Source organism: Cinclus cinclus, chromosome 3, assembly GCF_963662255.1.
Source record: "Cinclus cinclus chromosome 3, bCinCin1.1, whole genome shotgun sequence".
Taxonomy (NCBI): Eukaryota; Metazoa; Chordata; class Aves; order Passeriformes; family Cinclidae; genus Cinclus; species Cinclus cinclus.
In genome coordinates, this window is record NC_085048.1 from 104,653,047 (window position 1) to 104,674,519 (window position 21,473).

General features: G+C 41.7%; 2 protein-coding genes across 2 annotated transcripts in view; both read right to left on the reverse strand.

The window, feature by feature from the left end:
* USP34 (ubiquitin specific peptidase 34) overlaps positions 1–3,887 on the reverse strand; it is a 110,825-nt gene extending 106,938 nt beyond the window's left edge. The window contains exon 1 of the mRNA XM_062489052.1: positions 3,845–3,887. Coding sequence (XP_062345036.1) covers positions 3,845–3,887 — 43 coding nt within the window. The remainder of the gene's footprint in view (positions 1–3,844) is intronic.
* A 6,938-nt stretch (positions 3,888–10,825) lies between these two features.
* The window catches only part of XPO1 (exportin 1), a 33,603-nt gene continuing 22,955 nt past the window's right edge, over positions 10,826–21,473 (reverse strand). Inside the window, exons 13-26 of the mRNA XM_062490613.1 lie at positions 21,025–21,222; positions 20,307–20,445; positions 18,813–18,994; positions 17,873–18,029; positions 17,601–17,764; positions 16,906–17,040; positions 16,189–16,372; positions 15,028–15,134; positions 14,499–14,693; positions 13,881–14,049; positions 13,028–13,162; positions 12,751–12,910; positions 12,576–12,672; positions 10,826–11,873 (exon numbers count right to left, since the gene is read on the reverse strand). Of these exons, the coding sequence (XP_062346597.1) occupies positions 11,727–11,873; positions 12,576–12,672; positions 12,751–12,910; positions 13,028–13,162; positions 13,881–14,049; positions 14,499–14,693; positions 15,028–15,134; positions 16,189–16,372; positions 16,906–17,040; positions 17,601–17,764; positions 17,873–18,029; positions 18,813–18,994; positions 20,307–20,445; positions 21,025–21,222 (2,169 nt within the window). The 3' untranslated portion in view covers positions 10,826–11,726. The remainder of the gene's footprint in view (positions 11,874–12,575; positions 12,673–12,750; positions 12,911–13,027; positions 13,163–13,880; positions 14,050–14,498; positions 14,694–15,027; positions 15,135–16,188; positions 16,373–16,905; positions 17,041–17,600; positions 17,765–17,872; positions 18,030–18,812; positions 18,995–20,306; positions 20,446–21,024; positions 21,223–21,473) is intronic.

The following is a 21,473-nucleotide window of genomic DNA, read 5'->3' on the forward strand; positions in this document are numbered from 1 at the left end:
TTTGTTTCTTACTTTTATAAAACCCAAACCAAACAAGAAGAACAAACCAAACCTAAACCAAAATAATCTACAGGGCTCTAAGTCAACACACATCAAGATCAGATGGAGTCCCACAGGGAAGCCTCGTAGCAACTGAGCTGAGCTGGGCTCTCTGGGACACGCCATGGCCAGCACTGTGAGGACACTGACTCAGGACTTCTCTGAGAACCAGACTGGCACTTCCAGCTAAGAAGAGGCACTCCCAGGACAGTCCTGCACTCAACAAACACTCAGCACAGAGCACCACATCCTCAAGGCTTGGGAGAGAAGCCTCCACAGAGATGGCATGGATCTACAGGCAGCTCAAACTGCGCCCCCAGCTCCAGGTGGGACACAGCAACCTGCAGAACTCCTGTAAGAGACATGAGACAGCCAAACCCGCCTCTGATGTTACATTTCTGTGTTTTCTGGCTTACTTGAGGGTTGAGATTATCTAGGTATCCATGCAGTGCCTAGCAAAACAGAACTGTCCTGATCAGGGCCTCTGGACAGCACAGAAATGTAAATATTACTCAAGAACAAATGAAACTCAATCTAAACCCTCCTAGACTGACAAGATCTGGCATTCAAACTAAGGAATGCAAACTATATCAGGGCTCATTTTGGGATAAATAATGCTGTAGATTAACATAAAATGACAGAATGTCCTTAATGCACTTTTCCTGTAAAATTTGTGCACATTTCAATGAGCCCCTATAATTAATGCCTTGAGAATCTGTTCTTAAGCCTTTTGCAAATAAGTGGCCTTATCTTAAAACACAGCCCATTGTGTCTTCCCTTTTTTTCTTCTAATAAAGGTTACTAAAAATATTTATATTGTGGAAGATTAATTGAAGAAAAATCAGACTCTTTACAGACTTCACTCCTATTAAACCCTGCCTGGGATAATGTAAATGATGCTAAGGACCTACAGTGAGAAATTAAGACTGTTTGCTCTGATTGAACAGATTGTCTTATAGTGGAAAAACTCCTCAGTAAAAGTCTAGGCATTTCATAGGGGAATTTATATTTCACTAAGTTCCTGGATCAAATCATAACTTGAAATTACTACTTCTCAGGAAATAACTTGAAGATCAGGCAATTTACTGGGCTGTACATGCAGATCAAATGCCAAAAATCAAGATGCTGCACAAGAAGAAAAATATATACCAAATGCTCCAACGCTGCTGATTTTTAATATTGCCTGCTTCCCACATTTAACCATAGTAATGGATGTTAAATACATACATGCATGCTTACACACCTTTGGCCAAAAAAACAAGCTTACCAACCCACAGGTGTCCAGTTCAGCACCTCAGGCAGCCCCTGAGTGCCACAGAGCCAGGACCATTGACTGCCTGTGGCAAAATCATGATGCAGGATCCGGAGTCTTCCCAGGACCGAACCCTGGGCCTACACAAACGTCACTGCTGGACAAAATCCCCAGATCTGCACAATTATGGGTTGTGGGTTAATACTGTAGCAGTTTGCAGAGGGACTAATATGCTCCTAATAAAAATATGCCTGTTTGATGGCAGAGCCACTCTGTTTCACCCTTCTGTCACCTCTCAGCTGGGAACTTCTTAGAAGAAAACAGGAGCTTCCCACGTGTTCCTTCCCAAACACCACACTGAGAGCTACTGTCGCCCCTTTCTAAGTCACCTGTAATGCAATTGATACCAAACTGTATTTTGTAAACATAAGAGCAAATGAAGACAAAGACCAGTATGTGGCCACGTAAAAACATGGTTTAGCAAGAAAATCCCAAAAGAAAGGAGATGCTGTTTCCTGGACCTCTCTGAAAACCCTGCTTGGGTAGTTCCGGCACAGAGCTGATCCCAAATGCTCCGTGGGCAGCAAAGGAAGCTACTGGCAGCCTGTGGCTCACACAGTTTGGGCATGACCTCATTCTTTACTACCACTTTTCATTTCTGCTGCAGTGTTTTAAAAACCAAAGCTTGACATCATTTTTGTATTATGCACCTTTCATTATTACTTAGGAACGCAAATAACTGGAACTTATAAAAGAAACCACCTCTTCCTCACAATTCAGTCTCATTCAGCAAGAAGGGAGCACCTATGTAACATGTCTTTGTACCCAAACACACACACCAAAGAGTTCTGGTGATTTACAGGGGACTTCTTTCTCTGAAGGCAAGGCCAAACCTAATGTCACTTAAGAGGCACTTTTTGAAATTAACTACATAGCAGCAGTACTTCAGAATTTCCCTAATGGATTTTGACTTTCAAAGACATATTTCCTTCTACTTAACAGCAGAGATAGTGCTGATATAATGCAGAACCATTAAATTATCCATACTCCAGTTATATATATAAATATATATAGATATAGCTACATTTAAAAAGAATTCTTGAAGTGATTGAAGACATTGCTTTATCTATAGGGAAATATCTATCTCCATCAATCCCAATTATCTTAAAACCCCTACAAAAATCAATTCATACTGGAAATTCAGGGATTTCTTGAAATATCAAATTTAATGTTACAACTTGTTCTAATTGATCATACCAATCCAAAACAAATTTAGACAATGATTACTGATCAACCCATCCAAAGCAAGTGAAGTTTTCTCTTCCAACAAGCAGCTGCCATATACAATTGATAATTTAGTCTTATTTTGAACCTACTGTTTAAATAACCATTAGGTGTGTAATAGCGACATAATCTGATTTATTCCAGCCTCTAAACTCTCCTAGAAGGTACTTTTACACCTACATTTTTACTTCTCAAATGAAATGCTGGCCATCACTGAATGCCTAAGTCCCCAAGAAGAACGAGGCCAACATTCAACTCCTGTAGGATCACTAGAGAAGAACAAACAGCACATGGAAGCGGGTCTCAGAAAAGTGAACACAACTCTACCCAAACCCTGTCCTAGGCACCATTCTGTGCTCCACTCTGCTGGAACAGATTTGCAGAGCGTAACCAGGAAAAATGCCATGTTTAAGATCTGAGATAGTTAAACTTCCCTCTAATCCCAAACTTCAGCCGGTAAGTTGTTTCAATTCCTCAGCATCCGTAGAAATGGTAGTTTTTTGGTCTTTGTTCATGAGGCAGAGCTCCTGAGAAGCTGGGAAGATACCTTGGCTGCCACGGAGCACAGGTTCCACGAGGCCTACAGGGAATTTCGTGGCCCAAACGCTCCCGATTCCAGCGGCAGCGGAGGGAACACCTGCTGTATCACCCCTCCGACCCTGCCGGTAATACTCGTCAAGAGGAAACTTCGGGAGGAAGCCAGAGACCACCCCCGAAGCCAAACACCGGGCAGCACCTTCCCAACCTCGCCAAGCCGAGCCAGGTTCTTCCAGGCGCCGCTTCCCTCACAGCTCCGGGAGAATAGGTGCCCGAAAAGCACCTGTACCGCGCACCGAGGCCAGGCACAGGGAGAGGGAGGCAGGATCACTCCGAGCCGCCTTTGCTGCTGCTGCTACTGCTACTTAAAAGGGACCCAGCCCAGGCCCGGCTGCCCCGGAGCGGCTCCCGGGCAGCTCCTCAGCCCGGCCAGGCCCCGCCGCGGCTGCCGGAGATGCGGATCCCGAGGGAAAGGGGGGGATGGAGCGGGGACACGGCGGCGGCAGGCCCGCCCCAGGCCGCGGGGAAGGAAGGGGGAAGGAAGCGCCGAGCAGGGCATGGAGGGAGCTCTTCCTTGGCAGGGGAGAGAGGGAACCCCGCGCCTGGGAGGCCCGGGAGACGGGCGGGGAAAGGCGAGGAAGGAGGCGAAGCGGGGCTGTAACCCGGTGCAGAGGAGGGTCCGCGGGGTCCCGGCCCGGGGGGAGGGAAGCGGGGGAGGGCGGCCGCACTTACTCTCATTTAACACCTCCAGCAGCTCGGCGCAGCTCTCACACATTGTTCATTAACAGCAGCAGCCGCCGCCGCCGCCTCCTCCCGACCATTGATTGATCCGCTCGGTGCTGCTGATTGATGATTGATGGGGGCCGGGGCGGGGGTCACCGGGGGGGGGGAGGGGAGGGAGGGGGCGGGAAGGAATGGGAAGGGGGGGGGGGGGGGGAGAGGCAGGGGCCGGTCTGGGATCCGGGGCGGCTGATCAATGCAAATGAGCCTGTGGCGGCGGCGGCGGCGGCAACGGCGGGGAGGAGGAGGAGGAGGAGAAGCCGAGTCACTCACTGGCTCCCAGGGACTCCACGCGCCGCCATTTTGCTGAGGGGGAAGGAGGAGGAGGAGGAGGAGGGGACGGGAGTGAAGGGGGAATAGGGCGCTCGGGCGCCGCTCGGCAGTTTCCGACCAGGCAGGAGGAGGCGAAGGTGGCCGAGTCCCTCCTCCTCCCTTTTCCCTCTCGCCCCGCCTTCCCACCGCGGTTCCGAGCGGCGGGATGGCGAGCGGGGAGGAGGAGGCAAGGGGGCGGGAGGGTAAAATGGCGGCGGCGGCGGTTGGGCGCGCGCCCGGGGAAGGGCGGGAAGCGCCTCTCCTTGCCCTTTCCCTGCCCTCTTCCCGCCTCCCGCGGCCGGGAATCTCCACCAGGAAGGCGCGCACGCCGCCGCTGTCACAGTGCCGGGGGAGCGGCTTCGCCTGCCCGCCCCGTGGAGCCGCCGCGCTCGCCGGGCTGCCTCGGGGACCTCCCGCCTGAAGGGAGCGCTTAGCACGCTAAGCCGAGCTCCGTAGCGAGGAAGGAAGCTCCCAGCTTCTAGGCGGGTTTCCAGGTCTTTTGGGTAGTTTTATTGGCGTTTTCCGCCGTCGGGGCGCGGGACGGAAGAGCGGGCGCCATCTCCTTCCCGCCCAGCGCGGCTGAGGGGAGCGAGGGCGCCTGTGGGCGCTGCCGGCTCAGACTCCTAAAAGGGGCTTTTGGAGGGTTGTGATAGCGTTTTCTACTAATAACTAATTTATATTTACCCTCGTAGTTTTCCGCCCTGGTTTGTTTTGGATTTTTTTTTTTTGCCCCCCTTCTTGCACCGTGATTTATTCTGTACAATGAGTAATGGCATCTGTGACTGGCTGGAAATAGGTTTTTCTAAATAAAAGACCCAGTCAAAATAAACGAAGAACTTTAATTATTGAGACGTGATCTATGCTGTTACAACTACGAGTTCACTCTGTCTTAGGTGTACGTTTTGAATGAGGTTTTAAACCCGTGGATGACAAATTTTCAGGCACACTTTTTTTTTTTTTTTTTTTTTTTTTTGCCATCCGTCAATCTTGCTCCCTCTCCCAGGTACATGTAACTGGAATAGGGATCACATGATAGATGTTGGCTGGCTTTTCCTCCCCAAAGTAGGCACTTCCCGAGTATTAAGCGCTATATTTTATTTCTGTAGTACCACCCAGCGGTGAGTCCGTGTGTTACTCCGAGCGCTCCGAGTTTACCGACCTGCACATAGGATTAAAAACCCAAATCTATTAATAGCCGCAATGCAGATGGAATGTAGCTTAGTAGGAAGTCAAATAGAATCACCAAATGAGGGAGGAGGGAGGGGAAAACCCAAAAAAAGTTGTTTTGAATTCTTCAGTAGCTCTATCGTATTTCTTCCACTTGAAATAAATCTGATAGCATTGTGGACATGCACTTCTGGGTTGTTTTGGTTTTTTGTTGTTTTTTTTTTTTAATTACATGTGAATATTTTTTCAGGCTGATAACACTGTGGTGGTTGTATGTGTAACCTCCCATCCCAGGGCACAGAATGCTTACCTCCAAACAATTCTCAAGGCATCACTTTGTTAAAGTCAGACAAAAAATTCCACTGCTGTTTAAAAGACAATTTACTGTAAACAGGTAGGGAACAACTACAGTGCAAGTCAGGAATATACTAGAATGATGTTTCAGAGTTGTTGTCACTGCTTGGTTTTGAAATACTTTCCACATTAGGCTTATCAACGAGGATAGCCATTCCTAAATATTCCCTGCTGAAATTTCCGTTTACTAGTTTAAACTAATAGAGAAAATTAACTTGAGAATCTATAGGAGACACAAGATGCCTTGTCTGTCACTTTAATTCACATAACATGTTAATGCAAATGTATTTCAAATGGGAATAAGAAAGCGTAGTAATGCAAGAGAAAGGATGAACTCTGAGTAAAAACCTAAAAACTTCCCGAAAATTTTTACTGATATTTCTCCTTAGTTTATAGATGTTTTAATTCCTGACAGTGTCTTTTCTAGATTATGTATTTTCTATTTATAGTCATCTGACCAGCACGAGCTAGTTAGCTATTAAACTAACTGGTTAACGTCACTAAACCTCCATAATAATAACAACTATTTAATAGCTAACTGGCTTAGTTGTTAAAATGACACAGATGTACTGGACCCTGTAAAGCCTTTCTTGATTGCTTCATCTCTTCTAGCTAGCCTGCAAATTCATAAGGGAAGAATAAAAGGAGTCCAACATTGCAATTATGTTCTGCTCCTGCCTGAATTAATGTAGTGATCGCCTTTCTGTTCTACAGCACCGATTTCAAAGCTTGAAGGTCCATCAAAAGGTAGATCAGAGGATTTTATGTTGTGCATCTACATGCTAGTTTTCATTTGATGTTGTACTGCCTTACCTTCTGTGTGTCCAAGCCTATTTCAGTTATTGCAGAACGTCTCATTCTACAATCTGCATAATCCGATTTAAATTTGGACTTTTCTCTCTGCTTTCTTCCTTATAACGGCCCTGCAGTAGCTTTTTGAAACAGACTCAGAAGGAGCTGCCAGAACATATTCAAAGATGGTTTTCCTGACCAGTCAGCTGTCTGATCTGAGTGCAGCACCACGTAAACACTGGAGTCAGCAGAAGGGACCTTCTGGAGCATGGTGTCACATGCCAAGCTCAAGGAGTACAGCAGAAGAGGTTGGAGGACCTTGAGTCACTCCTGCTTTTGAGCAGAACAGAATATTAAAAGCCTGATTCCTTTTACTGAACTTTTTTTGTTGTTGTTTTTAAACCAGAGACTAAATTGAATTTTTTTTTTTAATTTAATGTTAGCTTCCAAGCTGTTTTTCCTCTTAACCTTTCTTCTCTCTGTGTGCCATCCAGCAAGGTTGTTTTATCCCCAAGAGGCCTCTTCCCTTCCCCTAGCTGCAGTGCTCCTCATGTGGCAATATTTGCTCTGGTAAAGTGCCAGCACCCTTCTTCTAGAGAAGTAACTTAGATAAGTGCAAGGCTTGGGCAAAACTAAAATTCTTAATCCAAGTTTCAGACTGGATTAAGAGCAAGAACATGAATTTCCAAAATTCACATACCAACACTGATCAAGACTCCAGTCCAGTTAAATCTGCAACCTTGTGTCTGGAATGCTGCTGGAAACCACAAGCAACAGCATCACTTTGTTTACCCATATTTAAGTTTCAGCGCTAGACTTTCATTGCTCTTTTAGCATTCCAAACTTTTTAACAGGGTTCATGTCTAACCAGACTTCGGTATCACCGCACCCTGAGAAGACAAATGCAAATTGATTTACTCCAAGTAATACAGAATACTCAAAATTTTGCCAAGAATAAAAGTACAGACAAGGCATTTCTGAGCATGAGAGACTGCAGTGAGAAATGGAACCACTACCAAAGTGGTCCAGGCAGCTTCTGTTGTACATTTGGACCTCTTTGGGACTTTTTAGTGGTGAAACCCACATTTGCTATGTTCCTTTGGAGAACTTTTCCTGTCTGGTTAGCAATATCCCTGTTAAAATAACCAGCATTGGGGTAGGAAGTGGGCTGCAGCCTGCTCTCCAACATGAGGAAAAATTATAACTCCCCTCCCCACTCCAGTTCTAAAAATGGCCCATTCTTCCTGATGATCTTTGCTGAAATCACAAGATCCACCAAAGACTGCAGACTTCAAGACTCAGGAAAAGCTGAGACTACTGAAAAAGACTTAAGATTCACAATCTTAAATTTGTGTTCACAATCAAAATCCAGGCCCCCTATAGATCTTGATGTGAGACTGGGAAGAGGCTGCCCAAGAGATTACCCAGGAAACCACGCTGTGTGACTTTTACTTACAAGGAGTAAATGAAAGTGAAAAGCTGAGTGTCTCATTTACTTCTGTACTCCTAACCTCCAAAATACTCCTCAATCCCATCTTTTCTGGTACAGACTTAAAAAACACACACACGCACAAAAAAATACAGGTTTGTAGGTGTGAAACCTGGGACTTTAAGGTAGCTCAGGTGCATTGTACATGGGATAATGACTTGAAAAGTTACTCCCTCAATGGGAATGGCCAAGCCTTTTCCCAAGGGAACCCTGCTGACAGGGACAGCCTTGGACAATGCATGTCCTGAAGCCGAAAGCCTAAAAAATAAACCCAGTCTTGAGGAACGAAGTGCAGAGGTGCATTCCTGATGGGCAGGTGGACAGGATTATTCTTTTACTCAGGGTTTTTAAAAGAGCTATCTCCAACATTGCAGTTTAGCTCCGTAACACCTGGAGACAAAGCTAGTAAGGGGAGAAGGAAGTTTAGCCACACCTTCTAGCCCCCCAGCAACCTGGGATCAGTAATTATCATTTACCCAGTGATAAATGGACTCTGGGACAGTCTGGTCCCTCACCACAGCACCAAGGCAAATTCCCCACCTCAGGCATTTTAATGCATCATTTTCAGCTATTTTCCTCTTTTGTTTTCCACTTAAAGCTTAAGTTTTATTGCCTTTCCAATACCAAAAACTATCAGCAGTAACTCTTAAAGCTTCCTAAAGAGATGAGCATTTCTAAAGCTTTCTTTTTTTTGCATAAATATTAGCTTTATTGGAAAATAGTTCACTTAAACCAATCAGATTAACACACACCAAATTATTCTAGTTTAAAAAAAACCAAAACCAACTAACCTAAAATGCTTTGGAAGATAAATCTGCTTCAGTTACAGTAGCAAACACATCATGGCAGCCTGAAACAAGTACTTGGGGTGTATTCATCAGCTGACAATCAATTCATGTAAACATAGAAAACACCCCGAAATATTTGTATTTAGCAATGTTCTTGGAGTACACAGAACTGGGTTTTTTTGTGGTTTTTTTTTTTTGGTAAAATCTGTATAGAAATATGCACAAAACATTGGTTTACATATAATTACAAGTTATGGAGATGTTTAATGTGATAGCTCATGCTTTTTATCCATATATTTTGATTTACAGAGTGTGCATTAGAACTGGAACTTTCTTAGATGTACATAGTCTTTTTTTTTCTTCACATTCAGGGTAACTGCACTAGAAATATGCACACACACAAGTCAAATCTTTAATGGTATCCAGAACTCTACAGAAGCTGCATTTTTATAGCAGCTGCAGAGATCAGGGAAAGGCACCAATTATCATAAGAGAACAAGACAAGACCACAGTAAATTTTTAGATCTAAAAGGGAAGCAAAACCTAATATTAGAATGTTACTACAGAACTCACAAGGTACCAAAATAACCAAACAAGTCTTTTCTGAATCAACATAAAAATACATGTTGGGCTTGTTTGAGAGTTTAGGTCACGTTTAAATCTTCAGTGAACAACCAGACCATGAACCTCAGCCTAACTTCAACCTTGAAAGAAGGTGCGTAAACACGTGTGTATTTTTGTTCAGAACTGTTCTGAATGCAGTTAATGCCACTACACATCAGAACCAATTTAGCATTCAGCTCTGTGACTCATGGGCTGTGATCTGCCATCACACTATTGGTGAGGTTTATTTCCATTTTAATAACCTTTTCTGACTTCTCTGCACAGCTTTGGGTTATCTGCAGCTCTAATGCTGCGACTCAGCCTGCTCACAAGCCATTTCATGTCCTTTCCAGATGTGTCCTTCGACAGGACTTCAACTGCTGCACTTTAAATTGCCCAATAAAGACATTATTGCCTTGAGGGTGGAGCAGAAAGCTCCACATTGGTGGGAAGACATGAAAAAGCTGGAACTGGGAGCTTTAAGGAAAGAAATGGGTTTTTTAACTCTGGCAGTAATTCAGAGTTTTGGAGGCTGTAGGGCAGTTCCAGCCATGGGGGTTTGAGGAGTTCTCCAAGCAGTGCCAGCTCACAGTGCCACTGCCCAAGGCCCTTCCTGTGGGAGCTGCTGAGCTTTGCCAGGGTAAAACGCACAGGGAAATGCTCACAGACACAGAGGGGCCAAGACTCCAGCCTAGAGACATTCCAGGCGCAGCTACATCCTACAGGAACACCGTTAACTCATGCACTTCTACTCCAAAGGAATACACAGCACCAAGTCCATAACTACAGCACCCAAATGGACACACAACACCCCCACGCCTGCCTGGCTCCTGTGACAGCTCTCTGACAATGGCTACACTTCGTCCTAGTAACAACCTGGAGACTGGACACCAAATCCACAGAGAAACTTTGGGAGAGCTCAACACCAACTGTTAAGAGAACAGAGACAAGACACAACAGATGGGGAAGCCAAGACTGTACAGAACCTTAGTGTTCATACAGCTTCATAAATCTTTGAAAATCTAACTACAAAACTTTAGGTAGAAAAATAACCATAGATCTTGTCTACACATGTTATTAACATGGACTATTAACTGCTTAGTCAAGATACAGTGCAATACCTCTTTGAAATAAAATGCAAAGAGTCCAGAGAGAAAAAGAGCAAGAGTACCTCATTCCTGGCATCTTATAGTAACGTGGTATGGAATAGTTATCCATGGAGGTAAGTCAGAACAGCTACTGTACTTCCAAATGGAACCCAACTTAGTTCATGGTTAATTTCAAGCACAACCGAAGTCCTTGAGATGAGGAAAGCCAGAAGCAAAAGTTATCTAGACCTCAAGGAACTTTTCCTATGCCTTCAAATACAAATCTTAAATATGATCACAGCATTTCATCCAATAAAAGAATAAGCCAAAGAAAGAAAAATAAATGTAAACCAAGTTTATTTTGCTCTTAAGTAGTGTTCTTTAAGCACTACAGCATGGTAAACAATGTAAATTAGTATAAGTCATCTCAAAAGCCAGGTTTTTTTTATTTTATGAGTTGTTAAAAAGATGCAGCCTATTCTAACAGGATAAATATTTTAACCATTTCACTTCGAGTTAATGAAGGCTCACAAATGAGCAACACTCCTCATTGAGGAAAACAAAAAGCTGTTGTCGACAAAGCGACAGCACACACACAAAAACAAAAGAACTGTGTAAAAATAACTAACTGTACTGTGTTCCCATACTCTTTAGAAGTTGCTTTACAATGGGATGATATGCACATGATCTTGCTGCAAACTTGCCATACAACTTGCAAATACATGTAGCCTATAGCCTTACCACTCAGTCCAGAAAGCTGCTAACTGATCAGAACAAACGCAGCACTAGGATCCTCTGCTTAACAATTAATTCAATCTGCTTTACTCTTTACCTTTTCTCCTAGACTGCAGGACAGACTAGAAAGAAAATGACTCCGAATTAAAAATCAATACTCTTACAGGAAATTGTATTATTTTGCAATATAGTCTTTTACAAGTTACGTTTTGCCTATTTTCCCCTTAGCCACAAAATGGGCATGAAGTAATTACTTGGAAAATGCCTTAATTTTCAACTTCATGCAAATCTAAATAAAGATGACCAAACAAAAGCTTAAACAATGGAAGGATATTTCACAGAAAATTTCTTATACAAAAAACACATAAGAAAAAGGGCCACTAGGTGACATTTTAATTTACAAATTGGCATCATTTTGGTCAACAAATATCCAAGTGCTGTTTTCTTCTATCACAACAAAGTAGCTGTACAGAAAGAAAACTGCAAAACTTGTTTTATTTTTGTTTTTAATCGCACATCTCCTCAGGAATTTCATGTGGATTAAGGATGCCAGGTACAGACATCTGAAGTTTATGCTTCTCCTCTTGAGCCTGCCGAAGGGCTGTTTCTCTCTCCTCCAAGAATAAGTCTGATGTGTCTTCACCTGCAAATTCCTGGGATAATTCACATAAAAACATCAGTTTATTGTCAAGTGCTTAAGGCAGAGTAATAGCTTCCAAAATGATACAGGAAACATCTTCTCTTCCTCTTCCCTGACAGGCTACTTGCATGATTTTCTGTTCCTAAGGTCACAATTAATGTAAAGTAATATTTAAACAAGTTCACCATGTGTTACAGAATGGGATGCCAGACCAGCATCTGGAGTGTATTACCATTAAGGCAGAATCATGACAATTCTGAAACACCTGACAACTGCAGTCTCAAAACAAATTAACAAACTATTTCTTGCTATCTTACCATTCTAGGATCCTTACAAAAAAAGGCATAGCATTAGTGTAGTGAATTTCAGAACTGGTCCCAATTGTAAGCAGAATGAAAAAAAATCTGGTTAAAGAACAACTTATTTCCCATCAGATTTAGTTTTGCAGTTTTCCTAAGACATAAGGATTGTCTGTACAATGTACAATACAAGTAATTAGGTTCAAACCCAATTTATGAAATTAAATCCCAGCAAAACAGCTTCTATGAGCAACACTCAGTCACACATGCCATTGGATAGTTCTCACTGCATTTTAAAAACAAGCAAAATAACTTATTTCTCAAACAAACACTGACTCCACACTGTCCAAAAGCTTTCCAACAAAACCCAGCTGAACATTGTTTTAGATTTCTTGAAAAATGCATGCCAAACATACCTTGATCTGGACCAGGAAATCCCTTAGGTGTTCCTTAAAAGCAGGAATATCCTGGTTTAAACTGAAGAGTCCTGTTACGAACAGCTTAACCTGGGCACTAACAGCAAACACATCAGTTAGAATTCCAAGAAGAAACAACCCACTGAGAAGCATGAATAAATCATGGCTGACTTACTCTTGCAGGTGAGGAAATGCAGATTTCAGGAGATTAGCCACATACTCCTGAATAAACATTTGGTTGTTCACTGGATTTCCAGGGTTTAAAGGAGTACTTATTTTTCCCTCTTCTACCAAGTTGAACATGTAGGCAAGGATTGACGCATGCATTGTCAAACCTGCACGGATCAAAGACAGAAAGACACAGCTGTTACTCAGAAAAGGATGCGTTATGTTATTTTGATGTTCAGAGGGATGGCTGGCACCACCTGCCTCACACACAGGCACATTCTCACCTGCAGTGTGAGAGGTGTCTGTGACCACAGAGAAGATGTGCTGGAGGATATCGCAGAAATATGTCTGATAGAAACTCTGGGCAGCTGTCTCCTCCTGTGCAACGTTCTGGAGTAGGGTATAAAGGATCTGAAGTCCTGCAAAACAGGCATTAAAAAAGGTGAGCAAGAGAATAATATTCCAACAGCTGGGAGATTTTGGCCTTTCCCAAAACAACAGGAATTTCCCAAGAAATCCTGATGGGCAGCAGGATGCCCAGCATGGCACAGGTCGATGGCTTTGTGATGCACTGCCTCCCAGACATGGCATGCCCCCTCAGCTTCATTGTACTATCATTAGCCTATCATTAGATAAAGAGCCAATCACACCATTTGATGAGCAAAACCCTCTACCCAGACAAGCTGGCTATTTCAACTAAGAAAGATGTTTTAATTATTAGTTTTAAATAGAAACTTCAATTACTTTACTTGGTGAAATGCAGCTGAAAAAACACTTTCTCCCCGTCCCTAAATGACTAAAAGAATCATTGATTTCACAATTTTTTGTGGCATAATTTTAAGCTGCTGCATCTGTTCAGCCATTTCAGAAGAGTAACAACGCTCATATGGCAAAGAAAGCAAGTAGAAACTGTAATAGTGCTCTCTCCCAGCTACAGAATCAAACAACCAAACATCTCAGCCCATCTATGGATCCCTGGCTAACATCTTGAGATGTTACCAAGTTGAGAGAGAGGAATTATATCGTTATGCAAATGCAAAATCATGTGAACAATATGCTAAGTTTGATTAAATAAAGGAAGAAAAAAAACAGCATTCGACCAGAAATCTCTGATCTGTAGTAAACACTTCCATTTACCTGTATCTGCAACGTTTCTCATTGTGTGTTTGAAAGCCCAAATAATAGAATCCAGGACAAGTTTGAACTGTGCAGGCGGAATGGCCAGGAAGGCTGGGAAGCAGTGAGAATTTACAGCTTGGAGTAGCAAGAAGAAGTTTGTTCTATGTTCAGGATATTCTTCAAAGTCCTAGAAGGGAAAGGGAAAAAAAGCCAAGCCTCTTAAGTTCCATCACAGCATCTTCCATTAAACAGAGCAAGTCAGTGTGTACTGTACACTTAGTGAGGAAATACTCAACTGAGCAGTAGTGGTGGTCTTACACTTTAAATATTTATCACTTTTAGCAGTTAGTCCTACACTGACATTTGAATTCTGCTCGCAGAAGTGCAGCACTCCAAGGCCTCAGAAAAATTACTAACGGCTTAAATCAAGAGCTAACCAGAGAAGTTGAAAGCATTTTAAGAACACTTAACTAGACAGCTCATCTATAAAACAATGAGCAGAAATTTGGTCAAGTGCCACAGATGCCCTCTGTGGCTGGAAAAAAAAAAAAAAAAAAACCTATGAATCACGAGATCCCACATGTTGCAATGATGATCAGAGGGAGATGTCTTATATCAGGTTTTAAATATAAATACCTTGTTGATCATGTTTAATGTGCACTCAAAAACAGCATCGAAGATCTGAGGTATTTCAGCAGTGATGTGTCCCCCCAGCTTGTTGACAATGATAGCCATGGTACTGAGCACCTCGGGCTCCCGAGCGGCTGGGACATTCCGCTGGTAGTCGATGAGAACTGCATCCAACAACGGAGGAACAAAGTTTTCAGCTACCTGGTTGGAAGAGTAAGCCAGGTTACAGCAGCGCAGCTACTGAGATAAGTCTCCAGCACAGTTTGTAGCCAAGTTCCTCCTTCAGTTACAGGTGACACTTTTGCTAAGGAAGTTGAAGTTCCCATCCTCTGTCTCCATCTTAAATCTACTTGACTCCCTTTAACATTACTCTCAACTAAAATTTACTGAAGTATCTCAAATGTCGCTCAGGCTTACCTCTTATTATATTTTACACACCTCCTGAAGCAAGTTCCTGTGACCAACAACTGAACACAAAGTAGAGTTTTTCCAAAATCTGTCTTAGGAGTTACTTGTATAAAATGCATCCACTTACCATCTGCGGATCATTGGACCTGCTCACCCAGCCAGAAATTAATTTTAAAGTTTCCCTTTTTACAGTCCTCATACTTCTAATCAAGGGCTGCTTTGTTACCATTTCACCTGGAAAATTTTAAAGCTTCAGTTAATTGTGTGTGGTGTCAAAAAAAAAACAAAAAAAAAAAACAAAAAAACAAACATCAACCAACCCCCCCCTACCAAAACCCCCACCAAATTAACTTGATACCCACAAAACAGAGAATACTTGATTTTTATAACTAAATCACAAAGACTAATAAAGATTTCCTTTGTCTTTAATTGTTGCCAGTTGTAAAAACATTCTCTGAGGCAACTGCAATCACAGCAGTTGCTACTTGAGGAGGTCACCAGGCCCATAGCCCCAGCAACAGCTTCCTCAACTTCACAGTGTCTGGCAATGATGAAATCTGGCCATTAGATCAGCTGAATGAAAAGTTATAGATTTCTCTGAATTCTGAGAAGCTACTTCAAGGTAAACCAGCTGCACAGTTACCAAGCTGCATTTAGCATTCCAATTTCCAGGTACATCTTGTGCACTGGCCAGAAAAATGGGAACAACACAGAATTCAGCAACTGACTCATTTCATCTTGTAATGAACTACCACAGAATAACATTCTACTGAGATGCCACAGGACCTAAGTTAGCTGGTAAAAATAACAGAGGTAATTGAGAATTCCTTCTGTGATTGCAAGCCTGGTTTACCATTACTTTCAGGCATCTTTACTTATTACATTTCTGTAAGGCAGCCTTGTAGCAGCACAGTCTCATCCCCAAACCCTGCTGACATCTTCTGAAGGAATGGATGAGATTCTATTTACAAGTCCTTTAATACTCAAACCCACAGCAAGCTAAAAGAACACAGGCTACACTGCATCTCAGTAAGATGCTGATAAATTCTAAGTAAGCATCCCTGGTGTTCTGCATGCTCCTAAACTTGCTCATTTAGAGATGTTTCTTCCTCCCTCTTAAGATGGGAGTTCTTTATTTGAATAAAATGTTAGCAAACAAAGATTGCTCACAAACAAGTGAGCACTTTCAGTCCTTCTCCAGTAAAATTAACCTAACTAGGATGTACTCTGAAACCTAAAGGCAGACACTACTAAACCCCATTTTCAGGAAGAATATGGAATTTCTTACCATTAGCCTGAATAGCTGCAGAAATATTTTCACTTAGGCACTTGTACACATTCAGCATATCTAAATAAATTCTTCCAAGCTGAATCACAAAGGGGTGGCCAACTGCTTTACAGGCTCGTACGTTAGTTTTCAGAATGCTACCAAGCTGCTTAACTGTTTCAGGATCCTTTAGAATATCAACATTCTGTAAAAAAAATTAGAATTAATCTTCATTAGTGGATACAACCACTCTTTGTCTTTCAATACAAAAGCATAAGTTTAAACAATTTATTTTATATACTGCCTTAGAGAACAGATCACTCAAATTTATGAACTTTTTATTTAGATCCTGCAGTTTATTTGATGGCATTTGCCACTATGTCTAAAAGAGTCACGATAAAACTTCATTTTATTCTGCTTTTCTACAGAATTATTTTTGCTGCAGCACTACAAGAGTTACTCTAGTTAGAGAAAAAAGAAAAACTAAGGAGATTAAGCAGCAACAGTCTTGCACTTCAAAAATGCCTAAAGATAAAAGTATTTTCAAGACTGAAAGAAATAGAAGAAAATATATACTTTAAGAGAATGGTAGAAGAAAGGAAGAACAGTGAACAGTATTTTTAACATTTTCACATTCCTGTTACCCAAAAGCCAAGTGAAACGTTGGTATTAGAAAGAAACTACTGAAATGAATTCTGTACAGTAACAGCTTGGACACACTGAAGTGGAAGAGCTCACCTTTGTTGCTTGCTGAATGATGCTGTCCCACACCTGATTGGGCAGCAACATGTACTTTTCTATCAGATGCTCCTGCACACTCTGGTCTGTCTGTGCCCCAATCATGTATCCAACTGCTTCATAAAATGTGTGCACCTGATGGGAACAGCAACACAAAAAACACCAAAGTTAAAAAGGACTAAGAAAAAACTCAGTTTACCAGACATACGTGCACTGGCTCTCACCAATCCTGGAAGCAGCTTTTTCCAGGTGCCAGATCCACTCTGCTTGAAGTTTCAGTACACTGGTGCAGGTGTACACTACTCTCATCTCATAAGCCACACCCTTCCCAGGCAGCTTTCCCTTTCCTTTTTTCGAAGGGACTGGATTTTCCCTTTTGGGACTGTTCCTCACTCCCTCCTTCCTAAATACAAGAGCTCTAGGTAGATACTGTTATAGTAGGATATTTCTCTTTCCCAAAGCAGAATGACCAAGTTACGTGCACTGTCTTGTTGACCACAGTACAGAAATCAAAATTCCAATTACATGCACTTTAATACTCCTTCCAAACATTCCAACTGACATCTCAGCAATGTAACTTGATCATGGTATTCACATCCTGACACTGACTCAAACACTAAACACCCCAATGTTTCAATAGGAAGGAGCTGTGCATTAATCTTTAGGAATAATCCATAACCCCAAATCAAACCTACCTGTTGTGGCTGAAGGTCACAGATGATTGTGTTAATATTATTCAGGATTTCATCAATAAATGGCATGACCTCTCCCACCTGAACCTGGACAAAGTGTCGGCGGCATTTTTGTGCTATTTTTATGAAGGTATCACAAGCCATATCCTGGACGCCATCGTGGGTTTCTAAATGAAAGCAAGGCAGTTACTGCTTTGTATCTTCCCCCCCTCCATGTATGGCCATCTTTTTTTTTTAATCATTAAAACAGCAGATTTAAAAAAGCATATAATTACCATGCATAAATTCAAACAGCTTGTTGACTACTGTCTTCAAAAATTTCCAGTGAGCTCTCAAAAATCGTGGGTATTGACCTACTATATACATTATATTTGATGCAATAATGGCTTTATTGTCCTTTCCTCGCTTTTGTTCACAGAGTCCCAGGAGATCCTACAACACAACAAATTCTTAGTTTCCTCTTCTTTGTCTAGTTCCATTAAAACCATTACAAGCATAACATCCTATATGCAGCTATATTAAAGATGGGTGCCACAGTCAAGCTCAAAAGCCAAATAAAAGAAATAAAAATCCAAACAAGTGCATTAAGATTGGGGCGATGCAATCATTGAAGTTTCATCCAAACCTTGGTTCACTCTTTTAAACTAAGCAATCTCCACTTTAAATTATAACTAAGCTTTCCTGCAGGGGGAGTACAGCAGGCCTTACAGTACTCAATACTGGCTGAGTAGATCATAGATAAAAATACAGACTCCACATCAAATAGAATAAATTAAACTACATCTTCTGTATGACTTAAAACTATATATTCTTTAAGAATCTTTGCATGACTTTTAGAAGTCCATTACTCTTGTAAAAATACTACCCATATATTGAGTTTGATCAGTGAATATACAGACATAGCGAAAGAGCAATGTCATGGGTTGCTTTGCCACTGTTGTATTTCATAAGCAATCCTTTTCCACCTTTTCTGCATCCTCAAAGAATACATTTCATGAAAAATTAATTTTTATCTGATGAAAAGGCTAGTTGGATCAATGCATTATTCATCACTAACTCATTCACCACCCCTAAATTTGGGATGTAAGATTTCCCATACATTTCTTCTTAAGCACCAAGGCAGCTTTCTAGGAAAACAGAGCAGTATTTCTGCAAGCTTGGTTTCTTCAGCATAAACTGAAGTGTGACCAAGCTGTTAGTTCTGCTCCACCATACCTTAATTACTGTAACCAGGAACCTCTTTTCATCTTCTTCGTGCATGGCGCCGCTGATGGAGCCGATAGCCCAGCACAGGGTATTCAGATTCTTCCATGACCACTCAGTTCCATTCACTTGATTGTGAAGCTTTTCAGTCATAATTCGTTCTGTGTCTGCATAATCCAGATGTGTGAGATAAACTGAAAGACATCAACGTGGAAGGCTTTAAAGCAGCAGCCGAGATCTCAGCTCCATAAGCAGTTAAAACCCACTGAAACTCTCAGGTAGAAGTGTAGTGCTTCCTTCCTGAAGCATGAGGTAGTAATTGAGGCAGAAATTTGTTCAAGTTGTTGTAAAGATAGATGATAAATTCTATTGAGAACTTAAGTTCTAAGGGATCTCAGCAAAACATGACATGCAGTCGATGTGAAAAGTCTAAATCCATGCATGTCCCACGTGATACAAAGGTAAATTATTATCAGAAGGCATCTGTACTCATGGCCTGTATAGAATATGGGATTGGCTGCCTATGGGGGACATTATACAGTGTGTAAGCCCATGCATTTTCTTCAGCTCTGCATTTTAGTGTCACTACATTTGCTGGTTGCAATAAGCCATGATTAAAGTGGAGCTGGTGCTCCTGAACTGGTCTAGGTGGAAGATTCAGGTATCACAACTCAGTCACTTGCATAAGCCCCTAATAGGATTACTGTCTCCAATATAAAACTCTAAATCCCAGCAAGTCAAGAGCAATTTACAGCCAGGTTCAGAATAGATTTTTACTGTACCACAGAATAACAGCTTCCACCACATTCTCCTCTTTTTTTTTTTCTTTTCCTCCAAGTGAACCTTCTAGGTAATACAACATGAGCAATAAAAACCTGACCTGCATTTTCATATAAATAATCTTGCATCTGACAATACAACTTGGGCTCAGGACATAGAGTAATTGTTTCGCAAAACAGAAATGGTTTCCATATTCCACATGTAAAGGTATTAAAGCAATTCATTTAACACCGGCTATACCTACATACCAAGCAGGAAAGTGAGAATAAAAATACCCACTACTCCCACATACAGTTTGTGGCTCACAACCTTTCCTAGTGCATCAACCTGCTGCTGAACACTCAGTGCTCTCATGAGTACTTGAGAAAATAAACTTAATACTGAAGATCTAATGTTCTGTATATCTGGCAACTCTACTCCCTTCACTCCCTCAAGTTACAATTAGGACTCTGGATATTTTTTTCCTGCCTCCAAAAACTCATCACTGCAACACCTAAGAAGAAAAATTAAGTGGTGTAGTACTACTCCATCAGGTTATAAAACACTACATGCCTCAAACCGGAAACTTCAGAGCAGCCACTGCCTCCTCCCTTTCCAGTCTGTGTAGTACTCCTTGCTGATAACTATTTCACCCACACAGTAATTCAGATCCTAAGATAACATTCTGTACCACTCTGATGCAGCTGCACAAATCCACAGCACATAAACTGCAGCCAGTTCACTTACCCAACGTTTCTCTCATATTTTTATACAAGTTTATGGAATCTGTATCCTTCATGAATTCCCGAACTACCTCCCCTTGATCATTTTCCACAACCAGGACTTCTTCAGGTTTGGCCATGCGGCTGACCATGAGCAATCGAACCTGTGGGAAGTGAAAACTACATCAAACCTCACCACCAACACTCTCGCAGCTGCACAAGTGTCTCCAGAGCACTCTGCTCAGGCAGCCTCAGCCACAGAAAGGTTATATCCAGCTATACAGAAATGTCAACTAACAAGCCTTTAAGAATAGAGCCTGCTGACTTCTCTCCCTCCAGTGATCAAGCTCAGTACTTTAAGAAACCCTAGTCTATGTAGTATTTATACGTTCCAGAGGTCAAAAACACTTATGTTATTATATTAGGGGTCTTTTAAGGACCACTTTTCCCAAACACATGGGTTTTCCTCCAACTCTAATACTCCAGCCTTCCTTTTACAGAAATTGTTTAAATAAGATTTATTTTAAAATTACATATCTTAGAGCTGAAACAGCACATTAATACTATTATATACTGGTATATCTTAAAGTATTTTCACACTGACTATATAACTAGAGATGAATCAACTCTAATCTAATCCATTAAACTAACTTAAAAGTTTTCTCATGTCACTCCTTACATGAACCAAAACCCGATTCACAAAATCTGACTCTTTACAGTGCCTTCACTTGATCATGTATTACCTTGGACAAAACAGGCAAATAAAGCTGTCTCCTTGGAGGAACATCAAAGTGTTGACTCCCTGAAAGCAGTGGAGAAGCAGACGTTGAGAACGGACTTTCCCTATAGAGCTCAGCAGCTAAATGGTTCCAATACTCCAGACAAATCTTGAAAATTTCAGTTTCTTCAACTTCTGATACCAACAACATGTAATGAAGAGCCTGGAAAAGAGTGGTTTAAACACCCAATTAGTGAATATATCTGCAGATCAAACCACATTGCTTCAAGTTCAATTATCCAAATCCTGAAAAAATGCCAAATTAATCTGAGAGTTTGGAATAAGAGGCATTAACATTGCCATGCATTACTTACAGGTCAGAGTTGTGACTGGCAGAGCAACTCAAAACAAGGACTCCTGTCACTTATTGTTATTTTCAAAGTGTTTGTATTCCTAAATCTGAAATAGCCTTAA